The sequence below is a fragment of the Dermacentor albipictus genome, chromosome 8 (assembly GCF_038994185.2).
Source record: "Dermacentor albipictus isolate Rhodes 1998 colony chromosome 8, USDA_Dalb.pri_finalv2, whole genome shotgun sequence".
NCBI lineage: Eukaryota > Metazoa > Arthropoda > Arachnida > Ixodida > Ixodidae > Dermacentor > Dermacentor albipictus.
In genome coordinates this window covers 128043592-128064551 of record NC_091828.1, presented here as the reverse complement: position 1 = coordinate 128064551, position 20960 = coordinate 128043592, and the positions used below count along the sequence as shown (strand labels likewise).

Sequence of the window (20960 nt, the reverse complement as noted above, 5' to 3'; positions counted from 1 at the left end):
GATCACTTGAACATGGCAGGCAGGCAGATTGGCACACCCTTCTTGGAAGTCCGACCTCTGAGGTTTTCTCTTATGATAAGTTTATATATATATATATATATATATATATATATATATATATATATATATATATATATATATATATATATATATATATATATATATATATATATATATATATATATATATATATATATCCTGGAGGCGCTTTTAGAGGACTTCCTTACTACTCAGTAAGGGAGCCGAAAACCTGCGTCTGCCGTTTGGGACAGCGGGCGGAAGCCAAGCTTAATCGCCTTTACTAGCGGATGGTCCTACAGCCGGGATTGAAGCAGTGTCAGGCGCCACTCCAAGCGTGAAAGATATTGTGGACTGGACTAGAATTCGAACTCACGACCTTCTAATCAGAACCCCAGTGTTTTACCTCTGCACCACGCCATCACGTTATATACATGGACAGAAACGACCGCGTCACTGGTCTCCCATAACATGATGCGACCGAAACTACGCATAAAGAAGGAGAAAAGAAAAGTAGCTCTTAAAATAAGTGCTGCGTGTTGGAGAATTCGATATTGTTACATATGGCCCATGACAATGACGCTGTACATATTCTAAACAAGGCAAAGGCAATCAACGTTTTGGCCACCTTAACCATTATAAAGACAGAACAGCTGGAGAACAAACGTCTGTAATCCAAGCGTGCCCTCATTAGTGAGTTTTTGCATTTGCTAGCGTTTGTAAGTGCGCCTTTATTGACCAACTTTTAAACCGACGGGTTCCCCGCAAGTCCGTTCTCTGATGGAAAAGGTGAGACATTTGCCGGCTCAGATAAGGCTTCTGCGGGCACAGACAATGCCTCTGCAGGCACAGGCGATGCCTCTGTAGGTACAGGAAGGGTTTCATTCGTTACAGGCAAGGCCTCTTTCGTCCCAGGCAAGGCCTCTTTTGGCAGAGATGGGGCCACTTCTGTCGGCAAAGGTGGGTACATTGTCGGCGTAGGTAAGGCTTCTTCAAGTTTACCTGGAGGAATGAACATAGGAGAAGATGTATTTACGTTTCTACAAATGGAAAATACTTTAATGACATCGAGTATCAGTCATCGTCACCATCAGCAGCAGCCTGTTTCATGCCCACTGCAGGACGAAGGTCTCTCCCTGCGATCTGCAATTACCCCTTTCCTGAATTTCTGAATTTCATCACCCCATGCACATATAGTCTTCTGCCGTCCTCGACTGCGCTTCCCTTCTCTTGGCACCCATTCTGCAACCCTAATGGTCCACCGGTTATCTAAGCTACGCATTACATGACCTGCCCAGCTCCATTTCTCTCTCTTAATGTCAATTAGGATATCGGCTATAGCTGTTTGCCCTCTCATCTACACCTCTCTCTTCATGTGTCTTAACATTACGCCTAACACTCTTCGTTACATCGCTCTTTGCGCGGTCCTTAACTTGTTTTCGAGCTTCATCGTCAGTATCCAAGTTTCTGCCCCATATGTCAGCACGGATAGTGCATTGATTGTGCACCTTTCTTTTCAATGATAATGGTAAGCTTCCAGTGAGAATCTGACAATGTCGGCCGAATGCACTTCAACCGATTTTTATTCTTCTGTAAATTTCCTTCTCATGATCAGGGTCCCCTGTGAGTAATCGAACTAGGTAAACGTACTCCTTCACATACTCTAGAGGCTGGCTGGCGATCCTGAACTCTTGTTCCCTTGCCCGGCTATTCATCATTATCTTTGTCTTCTGCATATTAATGTGCAATCCCACTCTTACACTCTCTCTGTTAAGGTCCTCAATAATTTGTTGCAACTCGTCCCCAGTGTTGCTGAACAGGACAATGTCATCTGCAAATCGAAGGTTGCTGAGATATTCGCCGCTGATCCTTACTGCTAAGCCATCCCAGTTTAATAGCTTGAATACGTCTTCCAAGCATGCAGTGAATAGCATAGGAGAGATTGTGTCTCGATGTCTGACCCCTTTCTTTAGAGGTATATTTCTACTTTTCTTTTGGAGAATTAAAGTAGCTGTGGAATTTCTGTGGATATTTTCCAAGGTATTTACTTAAGCCTCCTGTACTCTTAAGCCTCCTGTACATTACGTAATGTGTGTACGACTGCTGGTATCTCTACTGAATCAAGTGCCTTTTCGTAATCTATGAAAGCCATATAGAGAGGTTGATTGTACTCTGCGGATTTCTCGATTACCTGACTGATGACATAATGTGATCCATTGTAGAGTATCCTTTCCTGAAACCTGCATGTTTCCGTGGTTGACTAAAGTCCAGTGTCACCCTTATTCTATTGGAGATTATCTTGGTAAATATTTTATATAATACTGGGGGTAAGTTATTGGGCCTATAATTTTTCTGTTCTTTCACATCTCCCTCTTTGTGTATTAGTATAATTTTGGCATTCTCCCAGTTCTGTGGGACCCTTGAAGTCGATAGGCAGTTCATATAAAGGGCCGCCAGTTTTTCAAGCATTATGTCTCCTCCCTCTTTGATTATATCGACTGGTCTTCCATCTTCTCCTGCCGCTTTTCCCCGTTTCATGTTTTGCAAGGCCCTTCACATGGTTCGAAAGCTATTGGCGCCCACCTTTAGAGAATTTCACAGCAGTGTGAAACATGCCCATTGGTTGCTCTATAATAGAAAATTCGTTCCAAGTGCGTAAACGAAGGGGGACCCTAAAGTAACGAGAACTTACTTCAATGATGGCGAAGGAAAGTTATTATTGACGGGTGCTACTAAATGAAGAGACTCTACCATATCCATCACTTGGCCAAGCAGCGTCCTCGTGTGAAGATTAGTCTGCTCACTGCACTTCTTTTTTTTTACTAGCTTTCGTCGCCTTCTTCTGCATCGATTTTGCGATGGCCGCCGTAAAGTAACAACGTGTGTGGATAAAATCATGTTCCATCTTGGGAAATTTGTTGCTAATAAGTGAGCTTTTTAATCTTGAATTTGTGTCGCGAGGTCAGGGAGCCGACCAGCATTTTTAACGTTGAAGTGCCCGAGCAAAGTTACCTGATGGAGTTAGAGTAAAACGCCCCGCTCCGTGGGGCGAGCTGCTTGTGCGCCACAACACAGCCACCTCAGAGCACTGAGCGTGCAGCACCTCCGCACGGCGCATGTGATGCTTTGCTGGTCGCTCTCTCCTTCCATTTTCACGCATATGTATTGGTTACATCAGACTACCCATATTCAAGCATTCAAGCAATGCGTGACCTGGATACATGACTAACAAAATATGCTGTCACGTAGTAGTAACGGTGAAGAAAGCAGCAAAACTGTGAATGACGAAACTATAGCGTTTTATTATGACGTAATAGTTCGGCGGAAACCCGCAAGGGAGAGAGAAGTAATTAACAAAGGAAAATGAGACATCCACCCAATCGTAGCAATTGCTACGATTGGGTGGATGTCTCATTTTCCTTTGTAAATTAATTGCTACGATTCGGTGGATGTCTTATTCTTCCCTTGTTGGAGTTTTATTGGGCGAACCTGTGCCCTCAAAAACAGGCTGCACTCAAAGAACAGCGATAGGGGCGAACACAGTCGGCAATCGTCGAAAATCTGATCAGCCGGCTAAGTGCGTCGGCTTTTATACGTTAGTCATCAAAAGTTCCTGAGTAATCGCTGGTGCCCGCGTGTCTTCTAGAAAATTCTACACAATTCACGTCATACATGCAATCAGATTACACAAGGTTCGGTGACAGCAGACAGAAGCACCGACAACATTCAAGAAACTACTGATGCATGCGGGCGTGTCTTGCACCGACTAACCATTTGTTAGACGGGGAAACGCGGTCACCCGATAAACAGGTACACCTGTCAATGCAAACATCTGCTGGGAATGAGTTATTTTGAGTACAGATATGATTTTCAGATTTTGTTTATTTGTATTTAATGAAGGTCCTGGACCTCAAAACCACAGGAAAAATGCTGATAAACCTCGAAGCACTCTAAATAATTTACTACGATAGCTTTCCGACGAACCAAGTTTGGTTTTGTTTCAGAGGAGGTGTATGTAAGCATATTTAGCGCTAGCAAACAAGGACGGAAGGGAGACGACACCACAATGCGCTAACTTCAACAACTTGATTTTCAGGAAATACACCTATATAACCCATGCACAGTGGCGCCACCTTATCCAAATCTTACTCATCCAAAAAAGCCGTCTCTTTACCTAACAAGTCGACTGAAGAGGCTCAGGTTATCTGGCGGAATAGTGACACGTGTGTTAGTGCCCCTTCAGTCGACTTGTTAGATAAAGAGACGGCTTTTTTGGATGAGTAAGATTTGGATAAGGTGGCGCCACTGTGCGTGGGTTATATAGGTGTATTTCCTGAAAATCAAGTTGTTGAAGTTAGCGCATTGTGGTGTCGTCTCCCTTCCGTCCTTGTTTGCTAGCGCTAAACATGCTTTCAGTTTACCAACACGCCCAACAAATGGCAATGCAGAGGTGTATGTGTTATGACGTCATGGCACACAAAATGGTCACGTGGGAGGAGAACATCGTGACGTTTTGGCCTCTCTAGCTCCTTCTGTTTTCTGGTATTCTGGTTCTCGGACACCAAGGTAGGCGGAGGAAATGTCGAAACGGCTGCGATTCGTTGCTCCCATGTGACCAGTTTCCGTCATGACTTCGTGACAGGTACGGATGCTGGAAACCGAAACTAATTAGTAGAATAACTATTATAACTAATTATTTAATGCGCTCTGACTCTTGCGAGTATCTTTTCTGGGTTTTCAAAGTACAGTGCCCTCATTTAGTGAGAAAAAGATTAGTACTAAGAAATATCATGTTTGTACTTTTTTATGTAACACATGAATTTAGAGGGATCCTAAAGGCAAATATTGAGTCAAGCTAAAGGGATAGATTATTACTTGAGGATCTCTAAGGCATCAATATTATCGCGAACCGGGCCTTAATAATCGAGAAACTGAAGTAAATGTAGCACATGATTTAGAGACTCCCCCGGGACATTCAAGCACTTGCCCGATGACGAAAGAACTCCTCAGTTAAATTCTGTCACTGGTACTCAAATACTCGCTGCAAGAAAACATAACTGTATTGTTTTATAAGACGAAATAAAATTCTACTTATCCAATTCTATATTATTTTTAGAAAAAATACCTAATTGAAATTACCTTGGCAACGACGCGGGCGGTCGAAAGGTTTCGTTTTCTCTCGGCTCTGCGCCGCCCACGCTTTCGCGTTTCAGCAGTTTCGTTATCACGTAGTGCTGCTCTGGTTTTGCTGGCTCGCGAAACCCGCACAAACTGCAAGTAGCGGATAATTCAACTTCCACGTTATGCCGCGGGATGCGCGAACGGTCTACGCCACTTGTGTCAAAAAGCAGCTGCAGCGGCGAATCCACCGCTCTGTCTTTAGGGGCTTTATCTGTCTTGGCTCGCTGCCGCCGTCTGTCAGGCGCCGTTTTATTACCGTCGGCAGCAGAGGGTGGCGATGGCGTATGCAACGTCACCACTCCCCCGGTTTGGAGGCGGAATATTTGAATCTAGAAAAGGGTATTCCGACCCTTCAGATGCAATTTTCTCGTAAACCAAGTCCCTTCTTGGCACGAAACAAGCTTTGCGAGGTTTCTGGGATGGTATTTAAACAGTCCACGTCAATTTATTATTTGCCTTTACTATCCCTTTAATGATGGAGGACGTACACGAGAACACACTTCAATCATGCAGATGGCTTGGCTTTAAAATTTAATCCAAGGAAGATAGCAAGAAGACTCGGAGATCTCTTTGCGAGTACTTACATTGCAAGATTATCTGAACCAGTTCCATGAGAGGTGCCATAAAGGCCAAGCGTTTACTGTTCTTGAAGAAGTTGGCCACCAGGGTCAATAAGTTGCACACTACTTCTCGGAGTAGCCGTAGCACGTTGAAGAATGGCAGCTTCTTGAGGATGCACTGCGTGTTGTCAAATGAGGGGATTAAAAATGGGGAACTATATAAATAATTGTGACATGAAAATATTAACAGAACAAGACTGGTTCGCAGGCAAGCTTTCTGCAAGCTTACAATGCGTTACATTAGTTTGTTTTTCCTCTGACGTTGGCTCATACTCGCTTCGGGAAATTGGCGAAGTTTCAAACGGAGCTAGAAAAAGCCCTTTATTACTGACTTAAAAAAACAATAGATACATTTTGGGAAGACCCGAAGGAATGAAATATAGCGTAAAGTGGTGAAAAGGTAGACAAAAACCCGGGGGCACTACGCCGATCAAAGCAAAATAAAAAAAAGACGTTTCATAGCATAGCATAAAGTGCTCAAATGGTAACAAGAAATTCGTCTTGAAACAATTTGAAATTCCTCAACGGCTTAGTGAGGATCCTAATAGAATCCTAGAGAAGAGGTCCCCTGAGGATCGAAGAATTTCAGGAACTGAAAAAATTCGCTCCACTTTGTCTAAACAAAATAAAAACTGATCAGTTTGTACTTGAGACTTTTCTTTAAATTTCATTTCTGTGTATCCCACTAATTCCGTAATAGCCTGCCTCTTCCCGCTCCCAGGCACACATTTTAGTTGTTCGCTGACCTCTTAAAAATCATAGTGAAACGAGATAATTATGAAGTCGTGAGTGAACTATACAGTCTGCGAAACCGAAGGGAGCTTCAAAAAAAAAAAAAAGAACGCCGCAGTAATGAATGCACGCATTAGCACTTGGCGTTTAACGTCACGAATGGTGGCTCCTAAGGGGAGCTATGTTTTAATTACAGTTACTAGTACCACTATACTGCTACTACTACCACTACGACTAATTATTATTATTATTATTATTATTATTATTATTATTATTATTATTATTATTATTATTATTATTATTATTATTATTATTATATTACTAAAGTAATTATTATGCTGTTAATAATAACGATGTGAGAGATAGCGTTATTTGGTATCCCATGAGCGAACGTCTTTACCACGGGTACATCCCGTTTGTGTCGGTGGTTTCTGCTCGTTGAAGGAGTCGTGTCCTTTATTAGTAATTTGTTATCTGCGCTATGCATCACATGGTCGGCCCAGCTCCATTTATTTCTCTTGATCGCAACTACAATATTGAGGCCACCCCTTTTTGGTCTCCATTCCACAATGCTGTCTTTGCCGTCTCTTATTATTAGGCCAATCATTTTCTTTCGTTCCGTCACTCGTGCTTTGCGCGGTCCTTAACTTCATCTCAAGCTTCATTGTTGACCTCCAAGTGTCTGCCCCCATACGCTAGTGCATGTATAATGCATAGATTGTACACTTTTCAAGGATGGAACGTAACCAGAGGGTAGAACGCTTCTGATTGTATAGCGATCACTTACCACGACCATAGACAGCACTGAAGTCACCAACGTCGATCCAATCTACAAAATCGAAAGGAGAGAACGCGTTAATGTTTCTGTTCTGCGTTGTAGGCCCCCATGGTGGAGTGCAACCTTTCAAGAACCGGCTATTCAGGGATGATAGTCTGTAGACCAAAGCATACTCACATCCATCTGGCCTGACCTGCTGCACATGAAGTGTTCGAGATGAACGCACTGCACGAAATAACGAAAATGCACTTGATCAATAAATTTCGTTGCTAGTGGCTGTTCACTCATGGCTGCCGCTCTCGAATACCATGCAGTGATGGTATTCTTGAGAGATGTTTTATAACTTCCTAGTTTGAAGACCTTATTTACAGTTTCAAAAAAATTAGAATGAAATTAACGTTTATTTCAGGCGGTTAAAACTCGACAGGAAACCTGAAGAATACGAATGAGCATTTTTGTAAGAGTACGCAGTCAAATGTTGGCGGCGTACCAAGGCGCTGAAATAGTTTGGATGCGACAGGCACGATATGGCTCGTACGACATTCGTTGCCTGACTGCGTGTCTGTGGCGCGGACACCATCACGTGCCTTCCTCCAGCTGGCCTTGGAAGTTTGTTTTCCTCCTTATCGTAAGGCAACGTTACCGCGTCGCCGAATCACGCGATCCTGACATTCGAAGCTTTGTGGCGCTTGGCGGCGTACGCCGGTGGACGCTTTGAGGCACGATAGCCAGCCTGCTGCAGAGTCGAGATGCGCCAGGAACGCTACTGGCCTCTGTGATTCGCTGTGCACGTGGCTTACTATAGGTTACCGAGATATTCTGTCGTGGTCGCCGCGAGCCCAAGTCGTGGATGAACCGGTGAACGCAATAGGAGCTGTATAGTGCTGCCGTGGTCTGTGCCGAATGAAAAAAATAAACATTCGATTGAAGTCAACCTGGGTGGGGAACAATTGAAGTTAGACTAAATAGACACCAACAAAGTAGGCGTGTTAAATTTAGCCCGACGTTTTGAAGTGGTACCAACTCCTTCACGGGAGGTGACATTGGGGAGTTATCTACATTGTAAAATAATTTACACTCTTAAAAGTGAAAAAGGGTGTAGATGTGTCTGTAACTCAGACTCTAAGAGTGTGAGTCACAGACACACTTACACCTTTTTTCAGATTTAAGGGCGTAAATTATTTTACAGTGTACCCTGGTGGCGGTTTTTGCGAGAGGTGATTTTGCGAAGACCCTGCACGTAAGCCGGTGTTAAAGCATCAAGAGTCTACCTTTAAAATATATTTTTTTTGTGCACCGAAATATTTGTGCACCACTTCAGTGCCTTCTATCAGCAGGTCGACAACGCGTCGCCCACCTTCTCCTTGGTTGACAAGAGCTGGCGCGTTACACAGGTGATAAAATGTTCCAGGTGATAACCGTTCCCTTTTGAGACCCAAGAGTGCCTCGTTCTCTTCAGCCCTCCGTGCTTTGTTGGCAGATCAAATTCTACACGACTAATTAATCAGTTATGTTATGAATGGTGTGTGAAACCGAGGGATTGCATCAAAATGGAGGTAGCGTTCGGTGTCAGCGGACTTCCGATCTAAAAAAAAAAAAGAAAGAAAGCTTCTGCCACAATGCAAAACCAAGGTGCTGCCTGCTGTTCCTTTTAATAGGTGCGAATTCTCACGCAACCTGCTGTTTGAGCATCTTCCGGCTTGTCTCGCTGTGAGGCGCAAGAAGACTGCTGTTGACGAGATCTTTTTGACTCGCTGGAGGAAGAAACTTGTGTGAGCCAGGTTGGAAAGCGCTTGAATGACAGGTTGCGCAGCGTACATTACGATTCATTAAAAGAGCAGCAGGCAACAACCGAGCTTTGCGTCGCTGCACGTGCGGCTTTTTACCTGTTTATTGATCAGGCCTGTGCAATACGAACATAGCGGGAAGCAGCGACCACGCGACATTTGGGAGTCGTATGTTATTATATTATTCAAAAGAGGGGTTGCACATGTGTCAGAACACAGTCGGTTTTATTGCGTGATAAAGAAATTATATATCACAGCTAGCATTTTCTATGTTCTCGCGTACGTTGTTAATCACAATTCTTTTTATGTTGCCATTGCCACCTTTACTGTTCTCGTTTTTTTTTTTTACGTTAGCCTTTCACAAACGTTGAGTCTATTGTCCTTGTCACTTTCTGTTTTGTTTATCAGAAAGTTGTCAGTTTATCTGCCTTATGATATGACTGTACTATTGTTGCCGGCCGGGCGGCCGTTTCTTTTCTTTTTGTTTTTGTTGCTTAAGCACGCCGAGCTTATGTGACGTCAGCTGTCATTCATGCCTCTACGTTTGTGCAAGCAAAATAGCGAGAGAGTCTCAAACATTGGTGCGATTTACAGCATTTCGTGACGCACTCCCGTCGTTAAAGGAACCAGTGGCTGGCCCTACGCAGCGCTTAATATTTCTTCCGTAGCCGACCGACGTTTATGGAAAATTATTATTTAATGGCCGTAATTTAGCTGTGGAACGAATGTCATCGCTTGTTTACACCGAAAACTGTTGCGATATCACGCCCTTAGTGCCTGTGCCTACTTTTCGACAGAATGCACTAAAAAAAAAAAAAGTTCTCACTTACATCAGCGATTCCAAGGAAATCCGGGAAAAAAACTGGAACTGTGTCGTTGCAGGGTCTTGTAGTGAAAATTATTGTGCTTGGCTCGGGTTGCTTCTTCCTTCTGAAGAAGCTCTTGACTCGTACCCAGAATGGATACACCACGGAAGTGGCTGCAGGTGAGGAGGAAACGAGTCGGTGAGAGTGTATCCCAACTTCAAGTACCCCTGTGTATTACTAGCACCCTCGGTTTGGGCGTCAGTCGTCCTTATTAAACCATATTTTTCTGGTATCTGCATTTTTTCTATAGTCAACTATAAGGTGACAGAAGATGATTTTCTTAAACTTAGAAGTGCGTAAAGTGTGACTTCTGCTTAGCTGCTATATATTCGTAAAGTCGCTGTTGGGTTTCTCGCGGCGAAGACAATGTAGTTCGTATTTGCTATGTTTTCTACAAGACTGTCACACTGGAGTCAACTTGGCAGCTTTTGTCAGCATCATTTGGCTTGCATTAAATTTAAGTTTCCTTTCCCGTTCTTAACAAAACTGTATATTATACGTTAAAATGCATTGGTCTGAAGTTAAAGGCCAACTCCAACGAAAATTTCGGCCGCTTATAATGTCTAGCTTAAGATTGTGCAGACATAAAGGAACCTCCTTGCAAAATTTGACGTTTGAAAGACGAAGCGCCATAAAAAGCTCGCAAAAAATATGCTTGGAGCACGCTTAAGCTTCACCTTTACGAGTGCAGTGCGATAGCATTAAAAATCTTTGACTGCTTCTCACGCTTCCCGGCAACTGCAGCTTATGCAAACGTAATGTTTTCCTGAAAACGCTGGCGGCGAACCAGTATGCCAGTATGCACGAAGGTAATCTTTCTGGTTCTTTTTTTCTTTCCCCCAACGGCGGACGCCGCCGCTGCCGCGGATGCGCGGAGGCGAGCGCCATCTGGATGGTGTTGCAAGGAACCGAGCGGGGCGCGCCGCTCCTACTGACAGACCTCAAATGACAGCTGGAAAAGGGATTTGTGTTTGAGTTTCCGCGTAACAGAATTGCGTTTTCCCGCGGTATTCAAATTACAATCTGACGCTATCATGTCTTTAGGTTGTATGTAAGTCGTACTTTGCAAATTTTCTGACGCATTTTACTTTGAAAAAAAAAATTAAATTATGGGGTTTTACGTGCCAAAACCACTTTCTGATTATGGGCACGCCGTAGTGGAGGACTCCGGAAATTTCGACCACCTGAGGTTCTTTAACGTGCACCTAAATCTAAGTACATGGGTGTTTTCTCATTTCTCCCTCATCGAAATGCGACCGCCGTGGCCGGGATTCGATCCCGCAACCTCGTGCTCAGCAGCCCAACACCACATTTTACTTTGAGAAATTCAGGTATTCCAGTAACGCTTACGCACCACGCGGAGGGCCTGCGTGGTTTGAGGTGCGTGGTTCGGGATGATCTTCCCGGACAACACCGCCGACGCTGATGCCGGATTTTCTGCGACAAGGGGCACTTAACGCTATGGCGCTAAAGAAAAAGATTGTTTTTGACACCGAAACTGAAAAAAAGAAAAATTTGGTTTGCCATTGACTCGTCCTGCGAAAGGGGATGTCCAGCGAAGCTGTTGAAAATCACCACTACAACTGCTGAGAAGGGTATGCAACGCTTTATTGCTTTAGAATAATGGCAGTAAAGAAAATTTAGAGTAATGGTAGTATAATGGGAGTAACGGTAATTTTCACAGCACGTCGCCGCCCATAGCGGTGCTGCAACAAGATTAAGATTAGTTGATAGGCTGGTTCTTTTATATAGGAAAGGCTAGTGACGTCACTCTCCACGCAGCAGGCTGCCGTCGTCGCGGCAGCTTGCGCAACGGTAATCTTTACCAGGAAACGTATGCGGGGAGCGCTGCGTGCTTCGCATTGCTGTCACTAGCCCCTTTTCGTCAATTATGTGGTTCGGATGCGTGTTTTGTGCTTGTTCTTTATTGAAACGTATGCTGTTCTGTATGCTGTATTCGTGATTGCAAAGAATGTACGCGCTGTTTGCCTCACTTTGCCGAATGCTTGAAGCCTCTGCCTTACGGGGGCACGAGCCACTGCTCCTGGCCCTGCACAGCCCCTGGTATCGGTCCACGTTTTGCCAACGGACGATGACGCAAAAAATGCCGACCACCGAGAGACTCCGCGAGAAGTAAAACACGCCGTAACTGACGCACGACTTGGAGCGCGTGGCTCATCCTCGGCATGGCTTCCGAGATGAGGCAGAGGCTGCCCGCGGTGTGCAGGGACTTGCGCCACAGCGAGAACTACCAGGCATGCACGCGTCGTCTCTTTAGGTGTCGTTTAAAGGCTGCTATCAAAAAAATATATATATATATGCAATTACCAGCCATGCGGGTTTGCCAAGGAAGCTTTAGCGGTATATACTACTCATTTATAACAAATTTAACCAAGGTGGATTTTTTTTCGGTTGGCCTTTAACAAGGTAGAGCGTGTATGTAATCGCGCAGTGCCAGCTCTCAGACGGCTACAGAAACCCGCCACTCACACTGCAGCCAGCGCTTCCGTTATTGAACAGAACGATGTCTCATTCGGTCAGTCGCTTGTGTGAATTGCTGGCAATAAAGAGGCTAACCAGCAAGTGGCATCTCGGGCTCATGAGCTTTGTTTGCCCCGGGTTTCCTGCCACCTTCATGAAGGAAGGGAGCAACGCGCAAGTGTTGTTTTTAAAGAACGTCACATTCCGAACGTATGACGACTATACTGCCTCATGCATTTGGTCGCCGCAGCCGTGATGTATAAGCTGTTCTTTTACGGCTTTCTTTAGAAGTTTGAACATGTGAACGTCGTGTGTTGAGGCGTCGGTCGATTGCGGTGAATCTGAAGCGTGCGGATCGAGCGTTCTCGTGTGGTGCAGGCACACCAGAGGAGTCGCTTCGTAATTCCCTTGCGAAACTTCTGGCCTGGGACTTTCTATTAGTTCGCATTGATATTCGTTTCAACAACTTGGTAGATTACCGTTTGCTGGCGCACCTTGTTGAAAGGATTGCCGATCTGCTCAACAACTTGGGCGAAGAGACCGGATGCGCCCCAGCGATTGCAGCGCCATCGAGCGCCGCCCCGACATAGCAGCGGCTCAAAATAGTGTGATGTCATCGTGCCCGTCTCGATCGCTCACGTCACAAATACGTTCAGTAGTGGAACAACGCTATTGTGTTGTTGTTAATAACTATACAAACGTCTACCAACACCAGACATACAGAGAAAGAGAAACAGGAAAGGGACACCAACTCCACCAGCTTAAACATGATAAAAAAGGGAAAGAGGAAGGCCGACCAGAGCACATTGCTTCACACAGAGTGTAATAGTTGTCAAGGGTTCCAGCACAGCTTTGTGAGCCTCGCATCAATTTGAAGCCTTAACGTTTCGGAAATAACAAGTCGCTCAGTGCAATTCCGGAAAGATCAAGCTGCGCGAACGTGCTCAGCAATACAGAGCGACAATTGTTGGAAGTTGGGCATTGGAAAAGCGAGTATTTCACCGTATAGAGCGGACATGCAAATGCGACTGCAGAAGTGAAAATTTATGCTTCGCTTACAGCCAGGAAAGGCAACTCGCAAGGCGAATCGCAGGCCAACTCTCAGCAGCCCTAAGAGCACAGTGAAGAAGTTTCTTGTGGACAACGACGACACGAGGCACTGAAAGTAAAAGCAGAGAGATTAGCGGGTGAGCGCGTTAAAAGCAAAACCGAGGTCAACTTTATCGAAAGCAGAAATGGTTTCATTATTTACCCAGATTGAATGAAATCTGTTCGATTCAAAGAAAATTACAATTGCAGTGACATGTATACTCCGCCCAGTGACTTCATTAGAGCATCATAACATTGCGATCTCTATTATATTACAAATGACGAAAGATGAAACAGAAAGAAATTACGTAGCAGATATACAACTTCGTAACTACGCAACAGAAACGTATTTCGAAACCATGAGTATTTCGGCATATGGCATTTAAAAAAGACAAATATGCATCACAGATGGCTAATGAACAATCCATGTTTTTTTATTGACATGATATAAGGAGATGTTGACGCACAATTTAAGGCGCCGGCTACTCCTTAGCTCTTGAATGGGTCTAGCTTACAACATACAGCGTTCAAGATTAACTATAAAATATCCTTTTCATGCTAGCACCAGGACTTCTCAAGCAACGTTTTCACAGTAATACTATGACATAAGAAACACATGGTACATGCAATATACAACTTAAATGACTCCAAAGTACTGTAGAAAATAGTCTCAAGAATACAAATGATACTTTCACCTAATAACATGTATTTTGGGCTTGCCTGTCTTGTACACTTAATGACTCACTATTGTCTTCTTAGTATCTATCTGCTCGAGAGAATATTCAAGTACAGTGAAATGACAGATGGGCTTCTTTCTGCGCCGAGAAGAGAACAAGTAGGAGAGGTGTCGTATGTGGCGCAAGATATTTAGTCCGCGTTGTAAGTTTTTTCCTTCATGGCAGTGTAAACGATGATGTGCCTACCGCCGCGTTTCTCATTTTGAGATTTTAGGGCGAACGTGCAGATTTAAATAAAAAAAAACTTTCTGTAGGCAATTTACGTGCGCTCGCAGCTATAGCAACAGCCCGCCTGTTTTTCCCATACGGAGCGACAAGTCCTCATCTTATTGCTCATACTGTGCTTCGAAAACGTTTGCGGTCAAAGGTGCACACAATTCCACCAATGGCGGAGTGGCAACACAAGAGCGCGAACGGGGACCAACGAGGATGCGCCAGTAAAAGAGTGCACAAAACCTGAGCTTTCCGTACTGAGTTGCAAATTCGAAAGCGAATTTTTTTTGTAAATGTTCTACATGCAGCAGGCAAGACTTTTCTAAAGAAAAAAGTATTGTATGTGGGAGTGCTCTATTTCTTCTGTAAATCTGCGCTTTGGATGTTAAATTGTAACTCTGTTTTGTTCGCAGTATTTTATCAAGCTTTTTTTAACCTTGTGTTGTTTATACCAGGTGTCCCAGCTGTCATGCACCAAGTTAAGCAAAAAGCAGTAGATGAAACCAATTGCACGCCGTTAGCAGCGACATGAAGAAGCGGCTTGTATTTTTTACTTTCTTAATTAATTATTCCGTAACGATGGATTAATCAACTTTCTAATTACTACATTTACGGCAGACAAGCTAGAACGACTTCGAAAACATCAATTTCAATTGTTTAAGACACGATATATTTCGCGCTGTTCTTTTTTTTTTACCGCGTGTTAAAAAAAATCGCGCCGCCCGCCTGAGAACCAGCCCAAACGTGGAATATTCGCGGGGTTTTCTTTACCACGCGGGAAAGAATAGCCGCGCAAAGTATAGGGTGTCGCAAATCACTGAAATTGATGTTTTCGAAGTCCCTGTAACAGCTAATTTTGACACAACCGACATAGATGCTATAATATCATAAGAAGCCCACAAACACTGACACCAAGGACAACCCCTATGTTGTCCTTGGTGTCAGTGTCTGTTAGCTTCTTATGATATGACTAATAAAAATCGGGCCCCTCGGTTAACCATCTTTCTTCTCGTTTATAGATGTAATAAATTACTTTTTAAATAAATTATTACAAATTATATAATTATATAGGAAGAACACAAAATATCAGACGCTTCTTCGTGTTAGCCGTTAACGACATGCCATAGGTTTCACCCGCATAGAAGGCACGCGTTATGTATATGTTATATTTACAATATTGACACAGTGCAGTGCACTATACAGAGTGTTCTTTAGACAATACACGTTTTTTTTATAAAAAGACTATAGGCGCAGCGAACGCGACGTTCTTTCCAGACGAGTCCGGAGGGCGGACATACTTTGCCGCTAATAACGTGAGCTTCAGGGGACTAATTAACTAAATTCAATAATTAACATTCTTTTATTAGTGATTTAGTGCGGCGGTCGTTTAAATGACGAATTTGAAGGCAGTCACATTTTAATGCACCCTAGTTTTTTGAAGACCTTGAAAATCGCACCAGGGTCGAGATGTTTGTCATCGAATTTCGGCGGCAAGCCCAGGCAGTATCGAAACCAAGCGCCGCGGGAGCGCAGAAAAAGGCGGCCCCGCTATCGCGTCAGACCAAAATGACGACAAGCGCGATGAAGACTGAAACGGGCGTCTCGGTCAGTCGCGGCAGCTTAGGGACACGGCACGCTTTGCCTTGGAGGATCAACGCGCCCTAGTGGCCCGAGCGCGTGCTGCAGCAGAAGCCACAGGGGTCCCGGACTATAGGGACCCCTCCAAGATTTTGTGAAGCGCCGGCCCTTAAGGCCGTCCCCAACTCTATCCTGTCCCCATTCAATAAAGTTTTTACCACGCTTTGCCTGGCAAGCATGTGCCACTGTGTATCGGGTCAGGATTTGCCACGGCCATTCTGTCATTTCAAACTTCGGCCCACACTTCTTTGCGGGGGCGTTGCCGTCTGACGCGCAGAGGGACGCTCAATGTTGCGTGGATTTGTCCGTTAATTACGATGATGAATATCTCAGATTACGTGCGATTTTCTGGATATCTAAAAAAATGGTTATGCCATAAATTGTGACATCCTACGAATCTTCCTATAATCAACTGCCCTCAAGTTAATAATATAAAGTTAATGATTTTTTGTTAATTAGTCTTTTCAGAGTAACTTGAGCGACGCCAAAGTATTTCCGCATCGCCGTTGAGCTCGTATGCGATGACAAGTGTCTCACGGTCATAGTCGTATTATAAAAAAAAATCTCTATTGTGTTCAAAAGCACCCTGTATGTATGAGAAACTAACTCTTCTTAATACAAGGAGTTGCCGGTGCCGCATTCGTGCGCCAACGTCTCCTCTCCATCATTTCAATAATAAAAATATTTACATATTCTATCGCGCTATATATTACAGCTGGAATAGGATTTGGTACTTTTCTATTTGCGTCATTGACATGCATATTACGGTTATTTGCTGATCAGCATTTATGAAATGTTCAGTCCTTTCACCAGGTCCGTATAGGTCACTTGTTCACTGCTCGCTATTTTTATGCAAATACGTCGTCTCTTGTGCAGCGTTGTACTAACGTGACATGCACACTCACCTTGCCAAGTGCCTTGGAGGCGACTTTTCGCTCATGCTGAGGAAAGAAAAAAAAAAATAATTCATTTTTTTGTGAATGTCTTTGGACGGTCAATTTTCCTTCCTACACTGTTTTAATGCGAGATGAATGCGATAGTCTTTCATCCCATGCCGCGTCAATCGATGTGATGTTCTTGCACCTGACTAGTGCTTTTGACCTTGCATGCGCAAATTGCTAATAAAATTGAGCGCCTGACTTACAAATAAAAACCTAAATGAATGTAAAATCCTTGACGTTACAGTAACAGACAACGTAAACTACAATGTGCCCATGTATAACGTGTGCCTGTCATCGTTTCATAAACTGCACCTTCTACATAAAAATAAACGCGGTTTCTCTACATCGAAATCTGTAGCTTACAAGACGATTATTATATCCAGAAATAGAATGTGCGTGCACTGTTTTGGATCGATTCGTGAAGGCTAACATTGCTGCTTTGGAAATAATCCAGCGAAAAGCTGCCCCATTAGTCTTGGATGCTCGAATGTATGCGTTCACGGTAGAGAAAACAGCGTTAACCGCTAAGTTGGAGATCCATAAACAGCGTACGGAATAGGGGCGTTAAAGAAGAAGTCAGATATGGAACTACATCTGAGGGCAAGAAAGAAACAAAGAAGTCGGAAAAAAATAATTCGTAATTCAAAGTTCAGTGAAGTGCTTTAACGTTCGAAGCCAGATCAGGTTGTCTGAAAACGGGGAGTAGCAGGAGAAAATTTACTGATGACAATGATCTGTGCATAGCGTGTAAAAAATGGCACAGAAGCCATTGAACTCAAGTTGTATTGGAGTGCAGAAATTTCCATCGTTGCGTCACATGGACGACGAAGGCTATTACACTCTTAACCACAATAAATAAATTTGGAGGAAGGTGGAAGCATGGAAGGATTACTACTGGTTGAGCAAGGAACGTCACTTGAGCGTATGTTTCAGAAGGAGGACCTGTCTTGGGGCAGCGACTCATTCACCACCCGCGTCATATCGCGGGTGGTGAATGTGCCGGCGTCGGAAAGAAATGTCGTTAAAGCGGCAAATAATAGAACGACTAATGGCTGCCTCCCATGTGCTCGATGCTAGTGTGCGAAGGAAGTGTTTTTGGTGAGGGTTGAAAAGCGAGGCAATTTGACCTCTCACCAGCCTGTCGCTTGACCCTCCAATGCGTCATAGTGTAAAACAGTCTTCTTGCCCAGCTGCTACTCGGACGTTCTTATCTAGACTATGCCTGTACTATTCAGGAATAACCGAACCTACCCGAGGCCAAATTTTCCATTTTTCGCATTTAATGAAAAAATGAAGAATGGTTCCTGACCTTACCAAGCTCTCGACTCCTGAGTCTATGCAGAGTTAGATGTGGACGTATTTGCACTTACCCACGCTTTGAGTTTTAAAAACAGTAAATTAAATATGCACTTTTACTTGCTCATTTCCTTATGACATCTCTGTCTATTAGTTTGGCAATGGCATATTGTGGCAAAGCCCCCGACTATATTTGTCAGAACTTACTACATTAATAACTATACAAATAAATAAATAAATAAATAAATAAATAAATAAATAAATAAATAAATAAATAAATAAATAAATAAATCCGTATGGACTTAGTAAAACGTGGCTGCGAGATTTATTGTTGAAGAGTAGGGAAATGTACTGGAAGGAACGTTACCTTTTATATTTATGTTATGCTATAAAAATATTCATGTACTGAATTGTCACGACGATCCAATCACGGATCCAAAAGGTCGAAACAAGACACATCAGAAAGGTAAAAAAAAACGGCTTGGTGACAATAGCGATTACGAAAGGGCATATACCTCATAAATCTCACTATCCATACTACTGCTTCTTTGAGGCCGACCATTCGAGACAGTGGTGAGAATGTCACAAGCTGTGCGCATGTCAAAGTCTAGTTCCCTTTCACATTCGTCACGGAAATGGTAATGCATTTCATTAATGGTAATGTATAGTAAAACTCACCCGAGTTAGTCCGCAGAGGTTCAACGTTCCGTTTAGACACTGTAAAAGAAGCATATCCCTAGAGCAAGAGTGCATTGTAATATGCGATGCGCATCGTAATGCATCTTCTGGGTGGTTCTCGGCCAACGAATAAAAGCAGCAGAGCACTCGGAACAAAAGAAAGCACTGCCCTCCATCTATAGTGGTGCATTGCCTTCAGCATTGCTTCTCGGTTTGCCCTCGCATCCTCACCCTTGCGCCCGACTTAGATCACGTGACCTCCCACACGCGGCGCGCATGCAGCACATGCACCTCGCACCCAGGTCAGCACGAAGGCGTTGACAGCGACTGCGAAAACTCGCCTCGAGTGTCCGCACAGATGTCACCTCAATAAAAATGTTACGCAAGAACGCTGACACCAGTGTCCGAGGTCATCCTTCAGAAATTAACTGAGGGGCAAATAAAATCTAGAGGGATGCGCTCACAAAAACACGGTCAGAGGTTGTTCCCTATGTACAGTAAGTTTCGCACAATTTGAAAGAAAATGTGGCATATTAATAGCGTCAGTAAAAGACACGGGCAAATAAGGACTGAACGAATGCTCTGTAACGAGCGCGTTTTCTTTGTCTTAGTTTTTTTATCTTTTTTTTTTACTGCCGCTGTTAATCTGTTACCATGAGTTACCACCTATAGCCGATGAAATAATTTGCTGTAAAACGCGTTCAACAGCCACACTGTGTCTTTTTTTTTCTTTTCCGTGCCACGGAGGCTGGCTCGGCAGTGGCCACGAATTTCGGGGCCACCGAAGGTGTCCCTGTGTGGATACTCGTCACGCCACGTGCACCGTTGAGCTAGTCTGCGAAACTTCGCTCAGATACGGAAGGGTCGTTATCGGACAAACAGCTCGTTGCACAGACGACTGAGTTCGGGAACACGAGTTTTCTATCAGGAATTCTGATAACGTCGCACACTACACTCGCGGGCATATGTTTCCTATAGTATTCGAATTCTGGGCAAGGGTGTAGATACGCTCGGACGAGATTTTTTGAAAGCACTTTTAGATCGAAGCTTCCTCTGCGGGCGTTTGTAGGAAGTCTGACCTGTTTGAGGTTCTCCTTAATGTATGTTGGAAAACTAAAATGTTGGCGAGTTCCTGCAGTGGGAAATCGAGCTCCGCAGAAACGCACGCATTTGTTTATCTGTATCCTTCTGTTTATTTGTCGTGTTACGACTACATTTATAGGATTAATCACGTGCACTCAGTTTTTGTGAAAGCTAAGACTTTTAACCCCCCAGTGTATTACTTTTCATACACTCTGAATTTGAATATCTCAAAATGCTTTGTTAAGCGCGGAGAACTTAACGCTAGAGCCATTGCAGCATTTTTGACCCGCTGGAGGGAAGTTCAGCTAAAACACTTACATAATAATTACTGTACTAATTACTTTAAAATCAAATAAGGTTTTATTGCGTAGATGCGATGTGGGTTTTATCAGTTTCTTTGATGTGGAATAGAATTTCAGCTTTTAGGGTTGAATATTTTGATTCGTTTTGAGGAGTGTTTTACATTATGTGCGCAGAAGCATAGCCATCGCCTGTTTAAAGCTCTCGGGGACCGTGAAGGCGATGGTTGCACCTCTACAGAGGCATTGACGCAGTTGTGGCGAGTTCAGTGTTTGCCATACTTTGCAGCTCCAAATACCAACTTGCATTAACGTTTGCGAGAAATCCTGAAAAAAAAAACATGGAGAAGGCGGGAGATGGAAATTCAAGACGACGAGAAAAAACGAGAACTAGGTAAAAAACGGAAGGAAGGAATGGCAAGGAAGGAATTTATGCACATTGATCTTTAGAAATGTGATCGCGAAATGGCTTTCTTGCATCAAGCGCAATTTGTCGCCTGTGAAAGACGCTGTTTCACCGTAC

At 43.7% G+C, this 20960-nt stretch overlaps 1 protein-coding gene across 1 annotated transcript; it reads right to left on the bottom strand.

Annotated features, from left to right (window-relative positions):
• Window positions 1–718: 718 nt before the first annotated feature.
• LOC135918948 (uncharacterized) lies at window positions 719–19124 on the bottom strand. Its single transcript, XM_065452660.1, has 8 exons — window positions 19056–19124; window positions 17046–17081; window positions 13523–13622; window positions 9947–10095; window positions 7507–7554; window positions 7339–7380; window positions 5784–5937; window positions 719–1020 (listed from the first exon to the last, which is right to left on the bottom strand). The coding sequence occupies exons 1-8, from the start codon at window positions 19107–19109 to the stop codon at window positions 764–766; spliced, it is 840 nt and encodes a 279-aa protein (XP_065308732.1). The 5' UTR covers window positions 19110–19124; the 3' UTR covers window positions 719–763.
• Window positions 19125–20960: the final 1836 nt, after the last annotated feature.

Bases quoted from the DNA above. Each gene is read 5' to 3' on its own strand.
- LOC135918948 (XM_065452660.1), bottom strand. From the start codon at position 19,109: ATGCTTCTTTTACAGTGTCTAAACGGAACGTTGAACCTCTGCGGACTA. The intron at 17,082-19,055 runs GTGAGTTTTACT...TTCTTTCCTCAG, and splicing joins ACCTCTGCGGACTAACTCGG to CATGAGCGAAAAGTCGCCTC. The intron at 10,096-13,522 runs GTAAGCGAAGCA...CCTCACCTGCAG, and splicing joins GCGAGTTGCCTTTCCTGGCT to CCACTTCCGTGGTGTATCCA.